This window comes from Hibiscus syriacus, unplaced genomic scaffold (genome assembly GCF_006381635.1).
Source record: "Hibiscus syriacus cultivar Baekdansim isolate YM2019G1 unplaced genomic scaffold, ASM638163v2 tig00111402_pilon, whole genome shotgun sequence".
Taxonomy (NCBI): Eukaryota; Viridiplantae; Streptophyta; class Magnoliopsida; order Malvales; family Malvaceae; genus Hibiscus; species Hibiscus syriacus.
Genome location: NW_024063082.1, coordinates 5,170,932 through 5,195,250, shown reverse-complemented (window position 1 = coordinate 5,195,250; position 24,319 = coordinate 5,170,932). Strand labels below are relative to the sequence as shown.

At 34.4% G+C, this 24,319-nt stretch overlaps 1 protein-coding gene and 1 pseudogene across 2 annotated transcripts; both read right to left on the bottom strand.

Annotated features, from left to right (window-relative positions):
• Positions 1 to 16,882: 16,882 nt before the first annotated feature.
• Positions 16,883 to 19,873, bottom strand: LOC120161604 (inactive FRIGIDA-like protein 2). Of its 2 annotated transcripts, none has more exons than XM_039171826.1 (3): positions 18,841 to 19,873; positions 17,708 to 17,879; positions 16,883 to 17,618 (listed from the first exon to the last, which is right to left on the bottom strand). In XM_039171826.1, the coding sequence occupies exons 1-3, from the start codon at positions 19,835 to 19,837 to the stop codon at positions 16,979 to 16,981; spliced, it is 1,809 nt and encodes a 602-aa protein (XP_039027757.1). In that variant the 5' UTR covers positions 19,838 to 19,873; the 3' UTR covers positions 16,883 to 16,978. The 2 variants fall into 2 exon arrangements, with proteins under 2 accessions (XP_039027757.1, XP_039027758.1); XM_039171827.1 differs by having other exon boundaries at positions 16,883 to 17,614; positions 17,740 to 17,879.
• A 561-nt stretch (positions 19,874 to 20,434) lies between these two features.
• On the bottom strand, positions 20,435 to 22,485 carry LOC120161670 (annotated as a pseudogene).
• Positions 22,486 to 24,319: the final 1,834 nt, after the last annotated feature.

The following is a 24,319-nucleotide window of genomic DNA, read 5'->3' as shown; positions in this document are numbered from 1 at the left end:
GTTGCGATTGTCATCTCGCGTTGCGATTCTCTCGTTGCGATTTTCATTTCAACCAAAAGACAAAACAGTGTTGCAAATTTTAGTTTCAAGAATAAACTACTACTTTTTATGTTTATTGTTTTGGTATATCTTCACAGTGTAGTTTTGGTATATCTAACTTGGTATGTTTATTGTTTTTGTAGAAATTTTTTTCGGCTCAATTGACCTTGAGAAATAAAGTCAGCCTGGCCACTACAATTGCAAAGAAGCTTTCACCTGCTCAAAGACAATTGTTTGAGGAAACCTGCTTCGGGCCATGGCTGAGAGTACAGCATCCGGGTGGAGATGCTAATTTGACCCATTTGTGGCTTCAGACCATGACATCAAATCTACCCGACAGTATACAACGTGGTGAGGAAGAGATATGGTTTCATTTTCCACCAGCGTATACTTGCTTTGGGCGGAAGGAGTTCTGCTTAATCACTGGTCTACGATTCGGACACGATGATGTAGGCCGGTACACTCGTCATATCGCCGCCCATCATGGTTATCCCGGGTTTTTCCGGATGAGTCAATGGAGAAGCCGAACCTACATGTCGACGACCTGAAGAAATTATTTAATAAGAAAGCTGGTTTCACTCGGATGGAAGACGTCGATGTTGTCCGAGTATGCCTTCTACTACTTGTGTATGCCGGCTTTTTAGGCAGAGAGGCTAGACAACCTATTCATCGGGAGCTAATAATATTGGTAGAGGACCTGAATGCATGGAATCTGTTTCCGTGGGGTTCGTATATATGGAAAGCTACCTGGACTAAGTTGTCGTCTGCCTTTGATGACCGCAAAAGTTTGCGGGGCGATGGGTCCAAATACACTTTGTCAGGCTTTGTTTGGGCCTTTAAGGTAAGAATTTCTATATAATGTTTCTAAAATTATAATTAATTATTTAACAATTACTAATTTTGTTATTATATTGTTTGTAGATTTGGATATTCGAGGCTTTCCCCAGCATGCGTACATATGCAATAAAAACGTCAAATGATATTCCCAGGGCTATTTCCTGGAAGAGGAAAACTCTGTTGGATTGGGAAGACTTAATACCATATGCCACAATAAATAATGTAAGTTAACACAAATACTTTCATATAATATATAAACAAGTTATTAATAGTAGACGTTTAACTTTGTTTGAGTTTTATATTTTAGGAGGCCAACATTCCATTACAAAGACTGACACCCACGGAGGAAGAGCTTGCCACTGATTGGTGGCAAGCTAGTCAGAATTTTTTTGATGGCACGGATGATGAGCAGCATCCACTTCCTCCAATTCGAGAGCCATCACCTCACCTAGAGCCATCACCCGATCGACCCGACTATACATCTCTAGAACGAGAGCCATCACCTATCCCGTCACATCATCGAGCCTCTTCTCCACCATCACCTCATGATAGGCGACCGGCAAAGATGCCACGACTCCTATCTCCCTGTTCTCCACCTCCACCTCAACGGGATGAGTCAAGGGAGTTACGTGATGAGGTCAATGCCTTGCGTGAGGAGATCGGTACTCTACGCGATAACGATGGTGCATGGCGTGTGGAGGTGTCAACTTTACGTGGTGAGGTTGCCGCTCTACGTGAGATGATAGTATCGTTGCAGAATGAGGTTCATACTCTACGCAACGAGGTAAGTTTAAGATTTTCCATATTTAACTTAATGATAAATTTACTCGTAATTTCACTTAGATTAGCCATTTCACTTAGATTGCTTAGTAAATTTATTCGGTTGCTGCCAATTCTGCTAAACTGTGTATTCTTTAACACTGTGAAATAGTATTTGTCTTTGTTTTGTCTTTTGGTTGAAAGTAAATTTGTTCGGTTGCTGCCAATTCTGCTAAACTGTATATTCTTTAACACTGTGAAATATATTTGTCTTTGTTTGTCTTTTGGTTGAAAGTAAATTTGTTCGGTTGCTGCCAATTCTGCTAAACTGTGTATTCTTTAACACTGTGAAATAGTATTTGTCTTTGTTTTGTCTTTTGGTTGAAAGTAAATTTGTTCGGTTGCTGCCAATTCTGCTAAACTGTGTATTCTTTAACACTGTGAAATATATTTGTCTTTGTTTTGTCTTTTGGTTGAAAGTAAATTTATCCATTCAAGTTTCAATTTGCAGAAGAAGAAATAGTTTACTTTCGCAACACGAAACTTAAAATCGCAACGCGAAACCAAATCGCAACGCGAAATGAAAAGCGCAACGACAGAATCGCAACGCGAAACCAAAATCGCAACGACAAGATCGCAACGCGAAACCAAAATCGCATTGCGATTTTCATTTCGCGTTGCGATTCTTTCGTTGCGATTTTCATTTCGCATTGCGATTCTGTCGTTGCGATTTTCATTTCGCGTTGCGATTTTAAGTTTCGTGTTGCGAAAGTAAACTATTTCTTCTTCTGCAAATTGAAACTTGAATGGATTGCATTACTTCAACCAATAGACAAAACAAAGACAAATACTAACTTCAGGGTATTAGTTTGAAACATATTTTTCTTTGTTATCTGATGCATTTTGTGAACTATGATAGAATAATGACTTGGGTGAATACAATGCAAGTTTGAAACATATTTGTCTTTGTTTTCACTGTTTAAATATCATGTCTGTTTATTTACTGATTTTTGTATTTAATTATTTAGCGGCCCGATAGAGTGGATGCTTTACGTCGGGTTATGCTTGCACGACGGAGTTCACGCATCAGACAGCGTGCACGTGCTATTAAGTCTCCGTACACCCCAATAGTGCGAAGACACCGCAAGAAGAAGCCCGACTCGCCTGTCATCCCTCAAGAGTCCACTCCTATCGTTGAAGAGGCCCCCCATATCATTCCTCGAGAGTCCCCTCCCACCGTTCAAGAGGCCACTGTCATCATTGAAGAGGTCCCTCCCACCATTCAAGAGCCCGATTCACATGGCGTCATATGTAGGCTTCTTGAGAAACCCTCTGTCGTGCCGGACATGATGGATTCAAGTTGGCTCTCGTATGAGTTACCGGCCAGTACCATACCGGTATCTGAAGAGGAGAGGGAACAACTACCGGACACAATTTTGGATAACACCCTTTGGGCTAAGACCGCAGTTGATTTTTATCTACATGAGCGGAGCAAGGGGTGTTTCACTGAAATATGCAAGCTCACCGATGATATCTTTTTGTTGCTTGAACGGCCTTGGTGGGGCGTATTATTAGGGGTCGAAGACAATGGCTATTTCGATGGGGGGGTAAGTCTTATATTTTTCTTATATTTCAATTTGATTAATTTTTTTTTAAATTTATGTAAGTCACTAATATATGTCTTTTTTTGTAAAACAGCATATCGATGCGTGGGTGACACGTCTTCTAATAATAAGAAAACTTAAGAAAAATAAAAATATACGATATACAATAATGCCGACGTCTTTTCACGCCGTTCACTTGAAGAATGCACGAGATGAATCATTTGATTTGGGCAATGGACAAGCTAAACTTTATCCTGCATGGTGGGAGGTCGATAAGGTTAGTATTTATTTTAGATTGAGTTTAAAGGTTTTATGAAATAAGTGCGCAAATGAATGAATTATTACTTATGATTGCAGGTGTTTATCCCTGTTTTGGAACGTAAACATTGGATTCTCGTCGAGCTTCAGCTCCCATCCCTTAAGACAATAGTGTATGACAGCATGATAAATTACATATCATTGGCTGATTTAAGAGATGTTATTAAGGGATGGAGCTCTCATTTGGCTAAATTCTTGGATGCGATCAATTATTGGACTCGTTCTGGAAACAAGAAGCCAAAGAAGCTCAATATTACAGTTATTAGAGACGAGACCGCGCCACAACAAACGAGCGGAGCCAGAGGAGATTGTGGTCCTCTCGTATGCTTGGCGTTGGAGCGTTTGACGACGGGAAGCATCAAGTATCTACCTCCCACCGATAGAGATAAAGCTGCAGTAGGCTTGTGGTTTCGGCATTATATGGCTAAATCGATATATACGAGACGCTGCCTACCTGCATCCGCGTTATAAAAATGTCCATAAACAATTGGTAAGTTTATATACTTATAAATGAAAATGTTTGGTTAATTAACTAGAATTCAATAATTTGCGTAGAAAGTGTTGTTTGAACAAATGTTTGGTTTCTGCAGGTTAATCTCAGAAGTGAACTGCGTGAAAATGATGTCGAGCTGCAAAAGTTGATTCAATAGTTTAATTGATTGTTTTTTGATTGTTTAATTGATTTGTAAAAGTTGATTCAATAGTAGATGATCGGAAATAAGAATTATTGCTTATTTTTTGATTGTTTAATTGATTTGTAAAAGATGATTTGTAAAAGTTGATTTGTGTAATTGATGCGAACATAATTCTTATTTGTGCTTGTTTAATTGATTGAAATGTAATGGTTGATTTTGTTGATTTCAATCTGCATTATGTTGAAGGCAAAAATGACTATCGCAATGCGAAATGAAAATCGCAATGCGAAATGAAAATCGCAACGAGAGAATCGCAATGCGAAATGAAAATCGCAATGCGGAAATGAAAATCGCAATGCGTTTATAATTTCGCATTGCGATTATCTCGTTGCGATTTTCATTTCGCATTGCGATTTTCATTTCGCATTGCGATTCTTTCGTTGCGATTTTCATTTCGCATTGCGATTTTCATTTCGCATTGCGATTTTCATTTCGCATTGCGATTTTCATTTCGCATTGCGATTTTCATTTCGCATTGCGATTTTAATTTCGCATTGCGATTCTGTCGTTGCGATTTTCATTTCGCATTGCGATTTTCATTTCGCATTGCGATTCTCTCGTTGCGATTTTCATTTCCGCATTGCGATTTTCATGTTGGGATTTTCATTTCGCGTTGCGATTGTATTTTCCGTGTTGCGATAGTCAAATGCATGCCTAATAGTGATAACAACTGAATAACAAGAGTTGGTTAAGTCAAAATGGTTGGCCTGAGTCATTAATTCAACTGAAAATGTTAAAAGTTCACACATAAAATCCACATAATACAACGTTTGCATTTAAAAATCACCTAAGTTAACAGTCTCAAAAGGTGAAGCCAATCGTGATTGGGATTTTAAAGATGATTGCCTTTGCTTGACACCATATGAGCTTTGGATTTTGATGAGGATCCATATTTTGGTAGAGGAAAAGATGATTTTGATGGCACTGGTGATCCACATGTCAACCTTGTATGACCACTTTCCTTGCACCGACTACATGTCGATCTCTTCTTCTCTTCACCCTTAGACGGTATACGATCGTGACTTTTTGGTCGGCCAGGTAGCCTTCTGTCCATGGCTGGTGGCAAAACTGTTTGTAAGTCATCTGGTATGTCCCACTCAGAAGGATGTGGAATAGGGTAGACAATCTCGGCATAAGTCTGTCGATAAACTTCTGTAGTGTAGCAATCCATAGCGTATGCGCTTGAATCATCTTGGTTTAAATGAAGAGCAACTTTTATAACATGGCCACACGGATAACCAGATGTTTGCCATTTCATACAACTACACGTCTTTGCATTTAGATCGACTAGCCCATTTAAGTTATTATCCAGTACTTGAAACAAAGTGTTTGAACATGGTTCAACTCTCCATGACGTTGACTTCACAACACGTTTCGTTATCTTTTTTTCAGTCCATGGTGTAACACGATGTTCCAATGTTCCTGTAAATTTAAATAAACAATACTTAGTAAAATATATAAATATGATAAGTTACGAATTCAAAGAAATAATACCTGCATGGTTTCTTTTCTTGTAGTACCACTGTTGAATAGAGGCTCGAAAAAACTCCATTAACATAGTAATGGGTAATTTCCGGGAATGACGACTTAGAGCGTTGATTGATTCTGCACTATTAGACGTCATGAAACCATATCTTGCTCCAAGTTGATGTACTCTTGACCATCTTTCAAACCCGACATCTTCTAGTGTTTGAGCACACTGAGGCAAAACACGTCTTAAACAATTTATATGCTTATTGAAATCCACTTCCCGATAAGCTTTTACAGCCTTCCAGTATGTCCATTTGTGCTTTTTATACCAGCAGACCTTGATTTTAGATTTCTATACAAATGAACACCACAAAGTCCATGAAAAGCATCTGGGAAACACCTTCTAACAGCGTTGTCAATTGAGTTTGCCCTATCGGATATGATTGTCAGATTGCTAATAGGACCTATGCAATCCCTAAGATGCCCCATAAACCATGTCCATGAATCAGAGGTTTCAGATTTGCCAACCCCGTAAGCTATTGGCAATATCCCATTGTTAGCATCCATGGCTACTGCTAATAAGTTTACTCCAAGGTATCGACCTTTCAAATGTGCTCCGTCAACTATAATAACTGGGCGCATGCAAGTAATAAACGAACGAATCTACAAAATAATATACACAAGAAATATAATCATTTAAATGTGAAATGCATGTAACTAACAAAAATGAGTCAACAAATTATATTGATTTACTAACCGTAGCACCAATGGCGATAAACAGCAACTCAAAGCGTCCATCTCTATCTGTTTTGATATGAGTTACCGACCCAGGATTTTTCAGCTTTAAATTGTGACAATAAGCCGGCAGTTGGGCAAACGATGCTTCTGGCGACCCCCTCAACAATTCCAAGGCATAACATTTGGCTCTCCAAGCTTGAGAATATGATATACTAATCTTGAACCGAGCATTCATGTCAGTCATAATTTCATGTCCCCGATATACCCTGCCATTCAAAAACATTAACTCAGCCAGAAAACCACCCAACACCTTTTTGTTTGCCTGTCTATGGTGAGGAAAAACTTGGGTTCTTGAACATGTATGTTTATCAATAAAAGTCCTAACTTGAAACATTTTGCAATCTTTTATTCTCTTTGCAATCATACGCCACGTACAGTTTTTGTCAATCATACACCTTGTTTCGAAACGATCTTTGCTTGATTTGTTAACTTTTAGTTGATAGCCATCTTCCACACATTTCGTATATAAAGCTATCTTCAAGTCTTCCTTTGTATCAAAACAATCATCTTTCTTGATACGAATAACTTTTGTGTAACAATCAACTGCTTTCTTTATCAACTCTTCTTCCGGTATCTGAAGTAATTCTGGCATATTCCAGTTATACGCCCGTGGCATTTTCTTTTCTTCGGGGACTTTTCTTCTTCTTTTTCTTCTTCAGGATTATATGAATTACAGAATGGATGTTCAACATGTTCATTCACAGTCGTAACTTCCTCCTCATTATCATCAACATTACATTCTTCGGCAACGGCTGTTTCATCATCAAAATTCGGGTATTGACCAATATCAATATCATTACACGCATGGTCTGTTTCTTCTTCTGAAACATCATCAAAATCCGTGTATTGACCAATATCAAAGTCTGGATATTGACCAAGACCAAATTTCGAATACTGACTAGTACTCACAATTTTTCTGTTGGCTCATCATCGTCTAACTGGTCAATACGAAAACCGGAATTTGGTGCTGAAAGTTGATTGGGATTTGGATTAGAGAAATGTTGTGGGTTTTGAGAAAAACTTAGTTGATTACTACCCGCTACTGACCCAACAATACTACTTCTAGGTTCAACAACATACAATGTAACATCATCTTGTGAAACACTAATGTAAGCAATGAATCGTTCAACATCTTCATTGTCGGTTAACAAATAAACTTTACCATTTCTCTGATAAGATAGCCTAAATCCACTTAGGGGCTCTAAATTCAATTTATTTGAAACACGTAGCATTAGAGTTTCATAAGTTAACTTTTGTAAAGACAATTTTAGTTGAAGATTCATGGGTAAAGGCATATATTGTAAAACACCATGAACATTATCCCATGACCCTCCAAAACACAAATCTATCCAAACATGATCAACATTAGATGATTTCATGGTTGTAAATTAATTTACTAAACAGACGAGCTGCGAAACTAAAACCTGTTGCCGGATTGGGAAGGATGTCGTTGGATATAGGAACGGATGTCGCCGGAGAGAGTGATAGATGGAGATGGAATGAGTTGCGATTTAGGGATTTAGTTTATGATTTCAGTGTTATATACCCAAAATTTAAGTGTTGTGATTTACAGATTCTCGTTGCGATTTACGGATTATCGTTGCGATTTACAGATTCTCGTTGCGATTTACGGATTATCGTTGCGATTTACGGATACGCGTTGCGATTTACGGATTATCGTTGCGATTTACGGATACGCGTTGCGATTTACGGATACGCATTGCGATTTACGGATACGCGTTGCGATTTACGGATACACGTTGCAGTTTACGGATACGCGTTGCGATTTACGGATACGCGTTGCGATATACGGATACGCATTGCGATTTACCCATACGCGTTGCGATTTACGGATACACGTTGCGATTTACGGATACGCGTTGCGATTTATGTGTTCGCGTTGCGATTTTCATATTCGCGTTGCGATTATGGAAAATCGCAATGCGAATTTGTACTATCGCATCGCGATTTTCAAGAATCGCGTTGCGATTTTGGAAACTGATTTGCGATTCTGGGGATCGCGTTGCGATTTTTATTTCGCGTTGCGATTTTGTTGGTCATTTTGGCAAATCCAAAAAAAGTTGGTTAAAATCGTATATTATAACTTTTTTTTGGTCACTGAGGCGATTCTCTCTAATTTATATATATATATATATATATATATATATAATCAATCAACAAATCTCATAAATCATGTAAATGTTAATTTATATATATATATATATATATATATATATATATATATATATATATATATATATATATATATATATATATTTATTTATTTATTTATTTTAATATCATGTATCTTAATTAGAGTTTATTATTTAATTTTAGAATTATGATTTAAAGTTTAGAATAAGATGAAATTTAATTTTAATTTTTAAAATTAAAATAAACAGAGCTATATAAACTTTAATTCATACAATCTATTATTAAAAAAATATTACTTAAAATAAATATACATAACAATAAATTGACATTTTAATTTTACTAAATACCATTACTAAAATAACTGTATAAAGTTCTTGCTTGTAATAAAATAAGCATTAATAGAGGACATTTAATTATGATGATGGGACCAATGTAAGAATTTGGCGGCATTGTATAAAAAAGGTTAAAGATAAACATTATTACAAGTACCCAACAAATTTTGTTTCTACAAAAAGTTTATAAAATGAGACAAAGGAATAAGTATACGTAAAGCTTAAATATTTATTAAAAATACTAACAACAACAAACCCTCTCTCTCATTTACTCACATTTGGTTTACATTAACCAAATATTCAACAAGATGAGCAAATAATCAGTTATCAGATATTACCATATATGGTTTGTAACATTCTAAATTATGGGTTAGTGACCAAATTGTAAATTTTAAAAATTTGGTGACAAAATTATAATTTATTAAAAAGTTCAATTATTTAAGTATGAATATTTCAGTATTGGATTAAATGGTAATTAAGGAATTATGGAAGGGATATAATGATCTTTTATGAAAAAGATATTTATCTCTTATTAAAGAGATAAGCATATGAGTGGGGAGTATCTAGAAGCTTATTTCCTTCTTCTTCTCCCCGTAAGCTCCATGGCAAAGGTAAGATTTCTTAGTTGTTGATTATTAGCTAAAATTTAAGTGGGGTTTTAATCATTAGGTGATACTTAAGCTTAGGGAAAGCTTAAGTTATCTTAAAATCAAAAGATGAAGATGTTATAAAAGATTAAAGAAAATGAGTTTTAAAGTGAATTTTTGAAAAAGAGTTAATAAATGAACGTTGAGATGGAATTTGACTTGTCATAGGTGTGAATAAGAAGTTATAAGTGTTAAATCAAAATTTAGATAACATGAAAAATTGGGTATGATTCTTAATTTTAAGAATCATGAAGAGATATGGAAAATAAAGATAGTTTATATGGATATAAGTGGTTTATGAAGTGATAGTTGAGTTTAATGACATGATAGGGGTTTAAAATAGAAGAATTGAGTGAAGAGTTGATGATTTTCGGGATTGAAATACAATTTCTGGGTAAGATGTTTCGATGCACATTCAAAGTGCATCGATGCACATTCAAAGTGCATCGATGCACCATTTAAAGAAGAAACATCGAATGTATTTTGTGCACCGATGCACAAGTATATGTATATGATTCTTACAGAATGATCCCTAGTATATGTATATATTCTTTGGAACATGTGTGAAGTCTTGTGAGACACATATTTGATCCCTAGTATATGTATATGATTCTTACAGAATGATATGTGATCCTTATGGACATTATTATATGGCACTACGATGTAATTCTACGCGGTACTCCGGTACAATTCTACGTGGCACTTCGGTGCAATTATACGAGCTGTGGTGATAGCATAATGGTGCACAATCTCAATAGACTCACATATCAACAGTTCTCACATATATACCATGGGCTAATAAAGAGATAATATTAAAAACTTGATATGATGATATACTTGTTTCCTTATGAAATGTTATGTGTGATATATGATTGTACAAGGGTAATTATAAGATCATACGATAAAAGGAATCAATGATAGTGATAAGAGATATGAATAATAATGATATATATACGTATGTATATATGTATTTGTTACATGTAAAAGTATATGAATTGTATGGAATGATAGTAGTAATTGTTTATGTATGATTATTAGATAATGTTTACATTATATGTTTATTGTCTCACTAAGTCATAGACTTAGCGCGTGAGTATTTCACACGTAGGTTCTTACAAGCTTATGGATAGTTGGGGTGCAAGACAGGTCAGTTCTCCTTACTGAAGGTCAGATCAGAAAAAAATAAATAAACAATATGTATGTTAGTATATATATATAAGTTCATGTTGGCATGTATTCAAAAGAATATGTTGTATAATCTCGGAATAATTTTGTACACGCTTTGAATAAGTTATATGTAAATGAATAAGTGAATTATGCACGCTCTAATCGGTTTTGCAATAATGAAAATGTATTTTATGTAAATTTGTCAATTATATGTTATAAAAGTTTTTAAATTAATCACTATTTTATGCAAGTAAATGATTTGATATGTCAGTGTGACACCTCGGATTCTTATTCGGGTCGGGTACGGGTTGAGAGGTGTTACATTTAATGGTATCAGAGCTACGGTTTAGCCCATTCTATGCTAAAAACAAAGTCAAAAGTGTTTTAAAAAAAGTATATATGCCAACATAAAGTGGAAAATTTTCTGATCTGATAGGATAAGGAGTGTGTTGTCTTGTTAATAGAGTTAATTTTTTTTATGTTATGTAAGATAATTGAATACCTGAAAATGATTTATTAGATATATATGTTTATATGATATGATAGATGATATGTGAACATATGCAAATGACATGTTATATGATATGAATTAGATGATAATATGTACACGTGATATGTGATAGAAGAAATGATATGAGCACATTAATATATGAAAGTTTTCAAAGAGAAACACAAAGTAATAGACTGAAGGTAATAACATTCACCTGCCCTGGCCAGGCAGAGAGAAGAGCGAAAACCTCAAGGAGTGCATGTATAAGATTAGAGAATATTATATGATGTGGAATGATATTTTAGTATGATTTCAATTTTATGCTGCTATAATTCATAGAAGGGATGTATCAAAGAGAGTTGAGAATACCCAAGTTCAAGGGTGAATTTGAGAAATGTTCTATTGTTATAGAGATTTGATTAAATTATATGAAGATAATGTTAGAAGGTTTTCATTTCTCCAAAGTGGAGAAGTTAAATTGAGTAGTTTTGTTACTACATGGGTAATCTAGAAGTATGGTGGACAAATGTCACCATAAGAATGTTAAAAGATTAAGTAACGTGGTTATTGTTGTAGAAGAGTTCAAGAATGAAGATGATGATATAGTTGCTTGTGTGTTTGATTTACAATAGGATATATATTTTACATGACATGATATATATATATATATATATGGTATATGGTATAAGTGAGTACATGTTAAGGTATATGTGTATGAGTATAAGTTTAATAAGTTAAGCAGATTTATTGTTGAGTTGATTTTGATTAAGAAATATAAGAAGGATACATGTGATTGGTTGTCTAGGGCTTGTTGTGCCTTAGATTAAAAGAGTGTTACTGGTATTAAATTTGTTTTCATTTTTAAGAAATGGTTAATCGTGTTAAAGTTCTTGAGAGAGCTCAAAATAAGAGGATTGGAAAAAAATCTTAGAGGATTAAGAAAATTAGTGCTTAATAAAGTTAAGCACCATCAAAGAAAGATATAGAATATGGTTTTCAACTTTAAATCATATATGAATTAGTTGTATTCTCCGCTAGAGAATAAAGCCAATCAGTTCAGATGGATTGGAAATTATAGTATTAAAGGAACTTTATCGTTCTGAAGTAGAATAATTTCTTTACCGCATGAGCAAGATAAAGTGGAAGAGATTGATGTTAATTAGAGAATATTAAAAGACCAAGGAAGGGTTTAAGATATGTATATGAATGATCAGTTATAAGACAAAGGTAAATGGAATGGTTGAATTTGAACCAAAGGAATCGTATTATGGACGATAGAGAATGAAGGTTTAATAAGTGAAGGAAAAAACGAATGAATTATTTTGATTGTAAAGAATATATATATATATATATATAAATAAATAGTTTAATGAAGGTTTATGTTTTGATTGAAAGGAATAAGTTGAATAATAAAGTAGTGGGATAATAAATGTATTAAAGTAAAAGGATCTGTATGTTTGACGGAAGCTAAGGATTGAAAGAAAGGTTAAAAAGGATAAAGAAGGAAAAGTATCAAGGATAAGAAATGAATGTAAAAGCATAAGGAAATAGGGTAATGAAATAATTAAAGTAATGAAGTGAAGATTACGATAGCACGAAAGATTTATTGATGAGGTAATATGTGAAAATGAATATTAGACGTGTAAATAGTATTGTGTATAAGCAAGAGTGTGGATGTGATGAAGAGAAGAAGATAAAGATTCTTGTGTTTAAGGGAAGTTAAGGATTGATAGAGAAGAGTAAAGTAATATGAAAGGAGTAAGGAAGTATAAAAGAAATTAATTGAGTTATGATATCGAGAAGTAAGGATTGAATTTTTCTGTATATATAATGAGTAACAGTATATGGATTTATAAAGGTCGGATATATGATTGATTAATTAGGGCTTGTGCCCTAGATTTAACCGTTGATATTTGCTAATTGTAATAGTAAATGTGATAGAGTTATAAGATTGAAAGAAAAGATGAAGTGAGTTAATTAAGTATGATATGAATTTGAATATGATTATGTATTTGGATCCTATATAAATATGATGAAGGCAAAGAGAAGAGTATTTACAAGTTTAAAGGTAGCTTTGAGGAAGGAAAATACAAGTGCAAGAGGTGGTGAAGAATAAGGTTCTGTATAAGTAAAGCTGGTTATTAGAGTTATAAAATATGGAATAAAGAAATGAAAGGATGAAGTTTAAAGGATCAGATGTGATAAAGGTTATATGGAAGTGTAAATGATAAGTTTGATATAGAATACGAAAAGTGTGCAAGGTGATGTGAAAAGATTGTTTGACTTCATAAAGTATATGTTTAATCACAATTGAAGAAGATTTAAAATCGTGTTTTGGTCAAATGATGACGGAATAAAAGTTTGGTATAGTTATAAGGTAATTAGAGCGTTATGAAGAAATAGATGGATTTATGTTATAGAGCGGTGAGATGATTGTTACTATCTACGTGATAAGTGACATTATATGAAATTTTAGAAATATCAAAGGAAAAGGCAGATTGAAGGAAAGAAAAGACGGTAATGGATTGGATTCTTTGGAAAATGGAAGGCAAATCATTGATTATAAATTGTGAAGGGATAAAGTTGTGAAAACAACTTAAGAATATTAAAAGATATGTTCTTGTTAAAGTGTACAATGAAAAATTCGAGGATGAATTTTCTTAAAAGGAGGGGAGATTTGTAACATCCCAAATTATGGGTTAATGACCAAATTGTAAATTTTAAAAATTTGGTGACAAAATTATAATTTATTAAAAAGTTCAATGATTTAAGTATGAATATTTCAGTATTGGATTAAATGGTAATTAAGGAATTATGGAAGGGATATAATGGTCTTTTTATGAAAAATATATTTATCTCTTATTAAAGAGATAAGCATATGAGTGGGGAGTATCTAGAAGCTTATTTCCTTCTTCTTTTTCTTCTTCTTCTCCCCGTAAGCTCCATGGCAAAGGTAAGATTTCTTAGTTGTTGATTATTAGCTAAAATTTAAGTGGGGTTTTAATCATTAGGTGATACTTAAGCTTAGGGAAAGCTTAAGTTATCTTAAAATCAAAAGATGAAGAGGTTATAAAAGATTAAAGAAAATGAGTTTTAAAGTGAATTTTTGAAAAAGAGTTAATAAATGAACGTTGAGATGGAATTTAACTTGTCATAGGTGTGAATAAGAAGTTATAAGTGTTAAATCAAAATTTAGATAACATGAAAAATTGGGTATGATTCTTAATTTTAAGAATCATGAAGAGATATGGAAAATAAAGATAGTTTATATGGATATAAGTGGTTTATGAAGTGATAGTTGAGTTTAATGACATGATAGGGGCTTAAAATAGAAGAATTGAGTAAAGAGTTGATGATTTTCGGGATTGAAATACAATTTCTGGGTAAGGTGTATCGATGCAAATTCAAAGTGCATCGATGCACCCTTTAAAGAAGCAACACCGAATGCATTTTGTGCACCGATGTACAAGTAAGTGCATCGATGCACCGTTAAGGATGCATCAATACACTGTATAGTGCATCGATGCATACCTTCATTAAGAGTTGAAATTAGCTTTTCTCTTAGCCTAAGAAGGGATAGTTTAAGATATATCTAATGTAATTAGTATACTGATATGTATCAATGTATTGCTATGTAGATTTAGAGCGTAATACTGTTCCGGAACAATCGAAGGATTATGATTGATTCAAAGCAAACAAGGCTAAGGTGAGTGCAATTTAAATTGTACTTATAGAACAAACATTGGCTTGCGATGAGCCACTGACGGAGTTACTATAGTAAGAAGTAACTCTTAAAATGTTATTGTACGTGATATGTTTAACATGTTCTATGTGTTGTGTGATATATATATGTGCTTACATAAGAACATGAGAGATCAAATAAGCTATGTGATAAGAATATAGAGAGTGAAATGAATGACATGAAAATGCATGTATGTTTGATTATACGTGGGGATATGTTCTTGTAAATGTTATGTGGCTTATGTAAATAAATGGAAAGATGAATGTTATATATATAATATATGTAAAGCATCTGATAACAAGAGATACTAGTGATATTCATGTTATATGAACATAAGAAATGTTACAAGTTAAATGACATATGAATATGAATCATATGAAAGTGACATGTACATGTGAATATGTGAAAGTGTGATAACATAAATAATAATGCCCATGTTATGTTATACGAGAGCTAGGGGTATAGTTGACATTATTATATGTATATGTATATGTATATGATTCTTAAGGAATGATATGTGGTCCTTATGGACATTATTATATGGCACTACGGTGCAATTCTACGCGGCACTCCGATACAATTCTACGCGGCACTCTAGTGCAATTCTACGCAGCACTTCGGTGCAATTATACGAGTTGTGGTGACAACATAGTGGTGCACAACCTCAATAGACTCACGTATCTACAGTTCTCACATATATACCATGGGCTAATAAAGAGATAATATTAAAAACTTGATATGATGATATACTTGTTTCCTTATGAAATGTTATGTGTGATATATGATTGTACAAGGGTAATTATAAGATCATACGATAAAAGGAATCAATGATAGTGATAAGAGATATGAATAATAATGATATATATATGTGTGTATATATGTATTTGTTACATGTAAAAGTATATGAATTGTATGGAATGATAGTAGTAATTGTTTATGTATGATTATTAGATAATGTTTACATTATATGTTTATTGTCTCACTAAGTCATAGACTTAGCGCGTGAGTGTTTCACAGGCATGCTCTTACAAGCTTATGGATAGTTAGGGTACAAGACAGGTCAGTTCTCCTTGCTGAATGTCAGATCAGAAAAAAATAAATAAACAATATGTATGTTAGTATATATATAAGTTCATGTTGGCATGTATTCAAAAGAATATGTTGTATAATCTCGGAATAATTTTGTACACGCTTTGAATAAGTTATATGTAAATGAATAAGTGAATTATGCACGCTCTGATCGATTTTGCAATAATGAAAATGTATTTTATGTAAATTGGTCAATTATATGTTATAAAAGTTTTTAAATTACTCACTATTTTATGCAAGTAAATGATTTGATATGTCAGTGTAACACCTCGAATTCGTATCCGGGTCGGGTACGGGTTGAGGGGTGTTACATGGTTACTCGTTAAATGCTTGAATCTAAGAACAATAAACTCTACAAATCATGGAAAGCAAAAACTACTGTAAGAAAAGAAGAAAAAAAACTCCAGTAGGCCGACTCAGTGAGGTGATGAAAAGAATCGAAGTCGGATGGGGTTAACCCCATCGTGTAGAACAGCAAATATGGCTATCTACATTGTCTAGAAAAACTAAGGCAAGCATATATATTGCATTAGGCCAACCAAAATAGAAAGATTTCCAAATCCCAAGCAATGATGTATGTCTAGATCTATCCGTAAAAAACAAGAGTACATCAGTGAACACAGAATGGAATGCTGCTTGTATTTGAGAATTCTAGATTGAAAACTAAACCAAATTTTACATAAACCTTCTTATCGGTTAGCAAAATTATCAATAGACGAATTCTGATGTAGCCTCAACCTGTCAAGAAAAGTCTGTTGCCAAGTTTAAGTTTATGCAAAACAATCCAGTTATATCAATACAAGGTCAACGCCCTAGCAACCGGAAGCATACCATGAGCTACCGTGGAGGGTAAGATGGATGGTATTGTGGCGGTATACCATATACACCATAAATAGGCCGCCTGTCATAATTATAAAAATGGGATGCGGCAGGGTTTGAATTCAAAGGGAAACCCATAGGAGCTCCTGCCACACCATACATCTGAGCTGATGGGCCTGCATAAGGATTAGCGACAGGAGTAGAACATGGCATGCCAAAAGGAGGGGCTGGTGAACGCAAATATGCAGCAGAATGATCTGGCAATAAGCCTGCTGGCCGAAGATGAGCTTGCTGGAACGGAGGAATCGCAGAAGTTGAGCCAGCAGCACTCAATGAGGGTACCGCATGAACAACAGATGCAGTTGTTTTAGGATGCTTGTTGCCACTCTGCTGTTGCTGCTTTGCCGGTGCCCGCTTCTTCTTCTTCTTCTTTGCCTGCTTAGCTGCCACCTGAATGGCCTTCTGTGCAGCCTGCTGCTGCTGAGGCTTGAAAGTAGCAGGAGTTGCAGGGGCTTTTTTGTCTGCCTGCTGCCTCTTAAGCTGCTCAATACGTTTCTGAAGGGGCTCTTGTGAATACTCAGTGTCTAGATTGCGCTCTTCAATTATTTTAATGACAGATTTCAAGGCATCAATTTCTCCATCAGCGGCAATATGCTGCACAAGAAACTGAAATTAGTAAAAGGAAAAAAAATTGAATACTGAAGTCTCGTACTTGGAAAAGTTTGCAGGAAATAAAAGTTTCCCAGCGACTTAAGAGAGTTCTTTCCTTTCTCACTTACTTGAGTTGCATGCCTCTTTGTATCCTCAAGATACACATCCAAAAGAGGTCCTGGTGGGAATTTTTCTGCTAGTCCCAACTCAAATATAAATTTCACAGCAAGCAATTGCTTCTCATCATCTAACAGTTTTTTAATCAAATCTGCAACGCATAAGGCAATGCTGTTTTCATCAGATCTACTGGTAAGAGGAAGAGAATTTGAAATCTCAAAAGGGGTAGAAAATTATGTAAAATCCTATGGAAATATATGATCAATGACCATTACAACTTGAGCTGATTATTTAAATGAGATAACAATATGCTACACCAATTACACATGCACATAATGATTAAATTGAACAAAAAGATCTACCCACAATTTTCATTTTTCTTTTCTTAATCCATCAAATTATTTCGGTCTTTTGGGAAATCATTGTGTTTATATGTTTCACCTTCTTGCCGAGTAAACAGTAAACCATTCTAAGAATATATCTTTTAATCAATGTGAGTCTCCTGTGTAAACTTGGCCAACCTAAGATACCTCCTTTTTAATATAGCAAGAAAATAAAGTACCTCCATTTCCTAAGTAAGCAGTCATATCAAAATTCAAGGCACCCAACACCAGAATAAAAAAAGGTCATGCAACACCTAGAATTTCAAAATTTTGTGCTTCCAATGCAGAAATTAGACAACTGAACACCATATAATCAATAAACCTTTCACTGATATGCAGGAAACCATCTCGTAAAAGATCGTTTTATCATTGTATCTAGTGAGAGAACTTCAAAAACATATAAAATGGTTGGAAAAGAAGCATAAACACCAATAAGAAATTAAATAAGCCTATGTGAATGTAGAAAGAACCAAATTCAACCAAGACACCACTAACCAACCACTGATATATAAATACCTATATGAAAAACATCAATTCTTAAAAGCTCCTTCAGGCACCAAATAATCTAAATCAAGCATACATGACATGACAAACAGCTGCAGAGTAGTTAACAAAATTTATATACCCGTAAAACATAGGAAAGCAAGCAAAATACTTAATCCCAAAATCAAATAAATCCAAATTCACATGATAAGAATTGCATTCAAATCAAGAAATCAATAACCTTACCATGAATTTTCTCCCCCAAACCAATTGACCTACACAATACAATAGCTTGCTGGAATTTAGCAATTGTAAAGAAGTAATCAACAAGCTCCTCCTTATCAACAATTGGTCCCAAACTATAAGTTGCCACTAAATGCAAATAAGCCAACGTCTCCAAAGAGTTATCTTTGAGCAACTTGACCTTGCCGTTCCACTCTAAAGCTAACTTCTTTGCTCTCTCCCTCACTTCTTCATTGATACTTATACCAGTTTCCATTAACTGCTCCAATAAAACCACACAAACCCTCCTTAATTCGAGAGTTCCTGGTTCTGTATCATCTTTAGACTGCGAATTTTCAGTGTAGAACCCCTCCATTGCATCCAAAACCATCGCCCCAGGATCCGCAGCACTACTCAATGCACCGGGAAGCTCCATTTGGATAGCTTCCCGTTCTTTTACGCGGTCGTGTATGTACTTCCTCAACCCTTTCCCATCCATTCTCTCACAAAACTCCTTCAGTTCTGGTCGAGTCACCACTGAGCCAGTGCCGCCTGTCGGCGGAACCGAACCATCAGACTTCACGCCCACGGAATTTGACGATGATGGTTTCTCAACATTTGACGATACAAGCTGATTTAATGGTTGATTCACCATAGTACCAGTGAACGATTCAACTCGGTCTTGTTCCGGTGACGGGTTGGGAGCCGGTGGGTCTCCCTGTTTAGACACGGGCGATTGAGTTGAGTACAGAGTGAGCTTTAAAACGGAGGCGTCATCAATTGGGTTGCGAATGGATTCGCGGGACTCGAGGGTGCGGAACCGTTGAGTCACCGAGTTTTTAAGTTTGGTGAAGTGAGTATCGAGGTCGGACCATGATACAGAGAAAGAAGAGAGGTGCAGAGAGTTGGCTTGGAGGTCATCGAACGCCTTCTTGAGTTCTTCTTTTTTGACGTCAATGAGTTTGATCGCCGATTCTATTGCTCTCAGCGACGGCGTCACCGATACGTTTTCCGATGACATTGTTTTAGAAGATCGTGTTAAACAGAAGAAGAAAAAGATAAAATAAAACCCCAAGTCAAGAAATAAAAACAATTCAGTTAAAATAAGACATCTGATTTTTTATGGGCTGGGTAACATGAAGTTGAGATTTAGGTTTTATTTTGGGTTGGGCTTAGGCTTAATTGAAGTGACCTTGCAAAAGGGTTTAGCATTCATTTATCAGAATCCTACTGGAGTAGACCTTCCGAAGTGGGTGAAGTATGGTGAGGGAAGAATGGACCAGAGAGTCTTTGACAAATAGGTCCCCAAAGCCGAGTTGCAGTGGGCATGTCTTTTGTTAAATATAGCTCTAAACTGTGTATCTCATTCAGCACAAGATAGACCAACTGCACTAGAGGTCTCCAAAAAGATGGACTAAGCTTTCCTCACACATGATGATCGCTCAGTTTCTTCGATGTCTTCCTGGAATCAGGCCATCATGACTGCTGTATACTTCACGGTGTCATACCAGAAACAAACTTGGGATACTCCATGATCAAATTATTAGAGGAACAAGAAGTTATAAAAGTAAAAGGTTCATTCATATATACCGACAGTAGTTGCAATGGAACAAAGCTAGTCAACAGTACAAAGTCATGACTTTCCCACTCATCTAATGCATGTTTGATGTACGCACAAACACAACATATTACAAATACACATTATCACACTTTCACTATTAGTCTTCAGTTTCCACCATAAATTCTACAGTCACCTGTTGTGCCTTCCTTTGATCAGAGGCTTAGAAAAAAAGCCCTACTTCCATAGAACACCCGAGAGCCGGTGGTTTTCGATGCTTGAATTTTCTGGTCAGTTGTAGTACTGGAATTCTCCGATTTGGTTGCTCCGTTGTCGATGTCCAGAGGCAGTTTCATCTTAGCTAATGACTCAGTAAATTGCTGCATGCTTTTCATTTACAGGTTTTGTGATGGGATTGCTTCGACTGGAAGAAACACTGTCAGAATCTCCAACATCTGCAGTTTTCTCCTTTGGGGCAGAACTGTGCTCCTCAGCAGAAGTTTTCGAAGCAGCTGGACCATATGAGGACTTGGAGCTTGCAGCAGCAGATGGAGATGAGACCCCATTAGTTGACACACTGCTTGGCGGAGAATCAAGCTTGGGAACTTGAATGTAATTGACAGTAGCAGTCGAGAAACTTTCCACTGCATTAACACCCATGTCCGAACTAACTCGATTTTCAGCATCAGAGGTGACCAAACTTTCGGAGTCTAAATTGGAACATGGGATCCCAAAATACTCGGAAACCATCATCTGGTTCTCATTCACAATTTTTGGATCTGAAAACTCAACCTTTTCTGATTCACACTCACTTATTTCTGAATCCTTCAGTGTCTCATCTGAAACCAATTCCTTAGGCATTTCCGGAATAGCCATCACTTCAGGAGATGATCCAACATATGCAAGAGATAATTGAACAAAACCGGCAGGTGAATGGAACAGATCAGTGGAAGAAAGAGAGAATTCTTTCTCCAATTTCCTGTTCTTGAGGACTACTTCAGACAGTGGCACCAATGCAAACCCCAGCAACTGGTCTTCAAGATAGTTCCTCACTCTACTCACCATGAATATCTCGATTCTGAGAGAGGAATCAACAGTTTGAACGTTGAGCCGAACATTATCATTGAAAACTGGATTCCTCCTGTTGAAATCTAGTGCACATGGCACCGAAAGTTGGAAAATTAAAAACAAATGGGACACCGATTCATGTAGTCAAAAAGAGGCTGAAATTGTTGAAAAATAAAATGGTAAAAGCTTAAATTTAGTCATTGTAATTTAGGGTATTTACAAATTAGTCTTTAAGACTTTAACTATAAATACCCTAGCTCATTTAGCTTCAAAATCATCCCAAAAGCATTCTAGCTTTCTCCCAATACTAGAGAGAATTTAGAGAGTTTCTTGAGAGTTGTTTTCTCCTTTTTATCAAGAGAGAATTATCATTGTTTTCTCCTTGGTAGATCGAGAGAAGTTGTAATTCGTATTTTCTCATAGTGAAATTCTTCTACCGTTGCCCGTAGTTTTTACCCTACATTATTTAGGGGTTTTCCACGTAAATTTTGTGTCTCTTTTTATCTTCATTTTTTTCCCTCAAATTATCAGTTACGATTTTGCTCTATCTAATAGCCGTCTTCCGCAACACCTCCCACCACCATTGATGATCTTGGTGGGTACTGTGATTTCAGGGTCACTGGTGAGACAAAGCTTATCATAAACATCCTGCTTGTGGTAAATGCATATGTTATGGATGTCTCGGGCCTGATGAACATAAACCTCAAGAACACCGACGAAGTTGTCTCTATCGGAAACGTCGGCTTCCTTTGTGTTAATTTCAGAAGCATTTGATAAGCCACCAGAGTTCCTAGTGAAAATTTCAGATTTCGGCTGCTGCTCAGGCTCAGCTACAACATTGCTCTTGAACGGTGAGACAACTGACTGTGGAGAATCCATGAGAGCATCAAAAAATGAACCTGGCAAAGGAAAACAAAGCAATCCTTTTTTCAATCAAGTCACTCAAAAATCAAAATACATAAAGCTGACACTAACAAACAATTTCTAAACCAAAATTGGAAACTAAACCCAATTCTTCAAGCAAACCATAGTACATAATAATATGAATTTTTTTTTAAAGCCTACAACTTGGAATCATCCCCAGCCTTAAAAAGATTGTGCAAATAGCTGAAAGATAACCCCAAATTTAATACCTTTCAAGACATTCATAGAAATTCTTTAATTTATAAAAAAAATAAATAAAAAACTATTTTAAAGAATAACTCTTTGTATTTTGTTAAAAATGTGGGATTTACATAGTTGTTTGTTAATTTAGAGTGATAAGGAAATAAGACTTTAAAAATATGGTTTAAATTTAAAGAGTGTGAATAGAATATAATTTCTTAACAGAATAAGTATGATAGTGAATTTCTATAAATTTTGAATTAATCGACAAATAAATTAAATAATGATAGTTATACTAAACAGTAATAATTATATATTTAAAATCTTAAATTTAATATATATATATATATTTAGTTATATCTTTTCTATATATATTATTTTATTAAAACTCACCTTTAATGTTTGATTAAATATTCAACTATATTGATATTTTTTAAAACATATTTGTTATCGACGTTTAAATTTTATCAGAATATTTTTTTATAAACATTTCAATATGTGTTTAATTGTTAATATAATATATAACATGATATCACTTTTAGCGAGATATATCATGTTTATAACTTTTATTGATTTAGTAAATGTCATGTTATTACTATTGATGATATAATATATATCTTTCATTATTTTTAGTAATTTAGTATATATTATATTATAAATTAAATATATTTAAAAATATAAATAATATTAAGAATTGATTATAAAGGAATTAGAAAAAAATACAATGGGTAAACTACACGTTTAGTATCTAAATTATTATTTTTGTTTTGTTTTGATATTTAAACTTTATTTTTTTTAAATATTACCTAACGTTTAATTTAAGTTTTATTTTGGTACTCCGTCGTTAAAAACTTAACGGTTATATTGACATGTTATCAGAAGGTAATATAACATCATCATTGAAAAAAGAATAAAAAATTACAACGTCAATAATTTTGTAATATCAGAATACTAAACTGAAACATAAACTAAACGTTAAGTATAATTTAAAAAAATTAAGGATCAAAATATAATAGTTTAAGTATTAAACGTGTAGTTTCCCCAAATATATAAATTTAAAGATATAAAAGTTATCAACGATAAATACTTAGACGATCAACTATGACTAATTAAATCTTAACGACACAAGGCAAGAGGAAGAAAATAACCTTTTTATCCATTAGAAAAATATACGTGTAAAATTGGTTTTGAATAACTAGTGTTATACGAGTGGATGGATATGTGATTTTCTAATTCCAATTGAAGGCTCCATGTGCTTAAATAATGGGATCAAAAGCCCCACATTTTTGGGCCATATTTAATACCTCCTTCATTTATTGCTTAAACCTATAATTAGTACAATCTAAGTAAGAAATAATTGTATCTTATGTTTTTAAAGTATAACTCATTTTAAATTGGTCTCTAACTCATTTTAAATTGGTCTCTAAACTTTTAAATATTTCAATTTATTCTTAAACTACGACTATCATTCTAAATTAATCCTCAAAATTTTGAATATTTCAATTTCATCCCCAAACTATGACATCCATTCTACATTAGTCCCCAAACTTTTTGAACATTCCAAATTTATTAGAAATTATATGTATATACTAATCATCCATTGTCAATAAAATCGTTAGGCCAATTTATATTATTTATGTTTGGAAAAAAAATTAGGTTAAACTATGGTTGAAACGAATTATAAATTTGAATGAATTTAGGGAAGAATTTGGAAGATCTAAAAGTTTGGGGACCAATGAAATTAGAATGTTTAAAAGTTTAAGGGCTAATTCA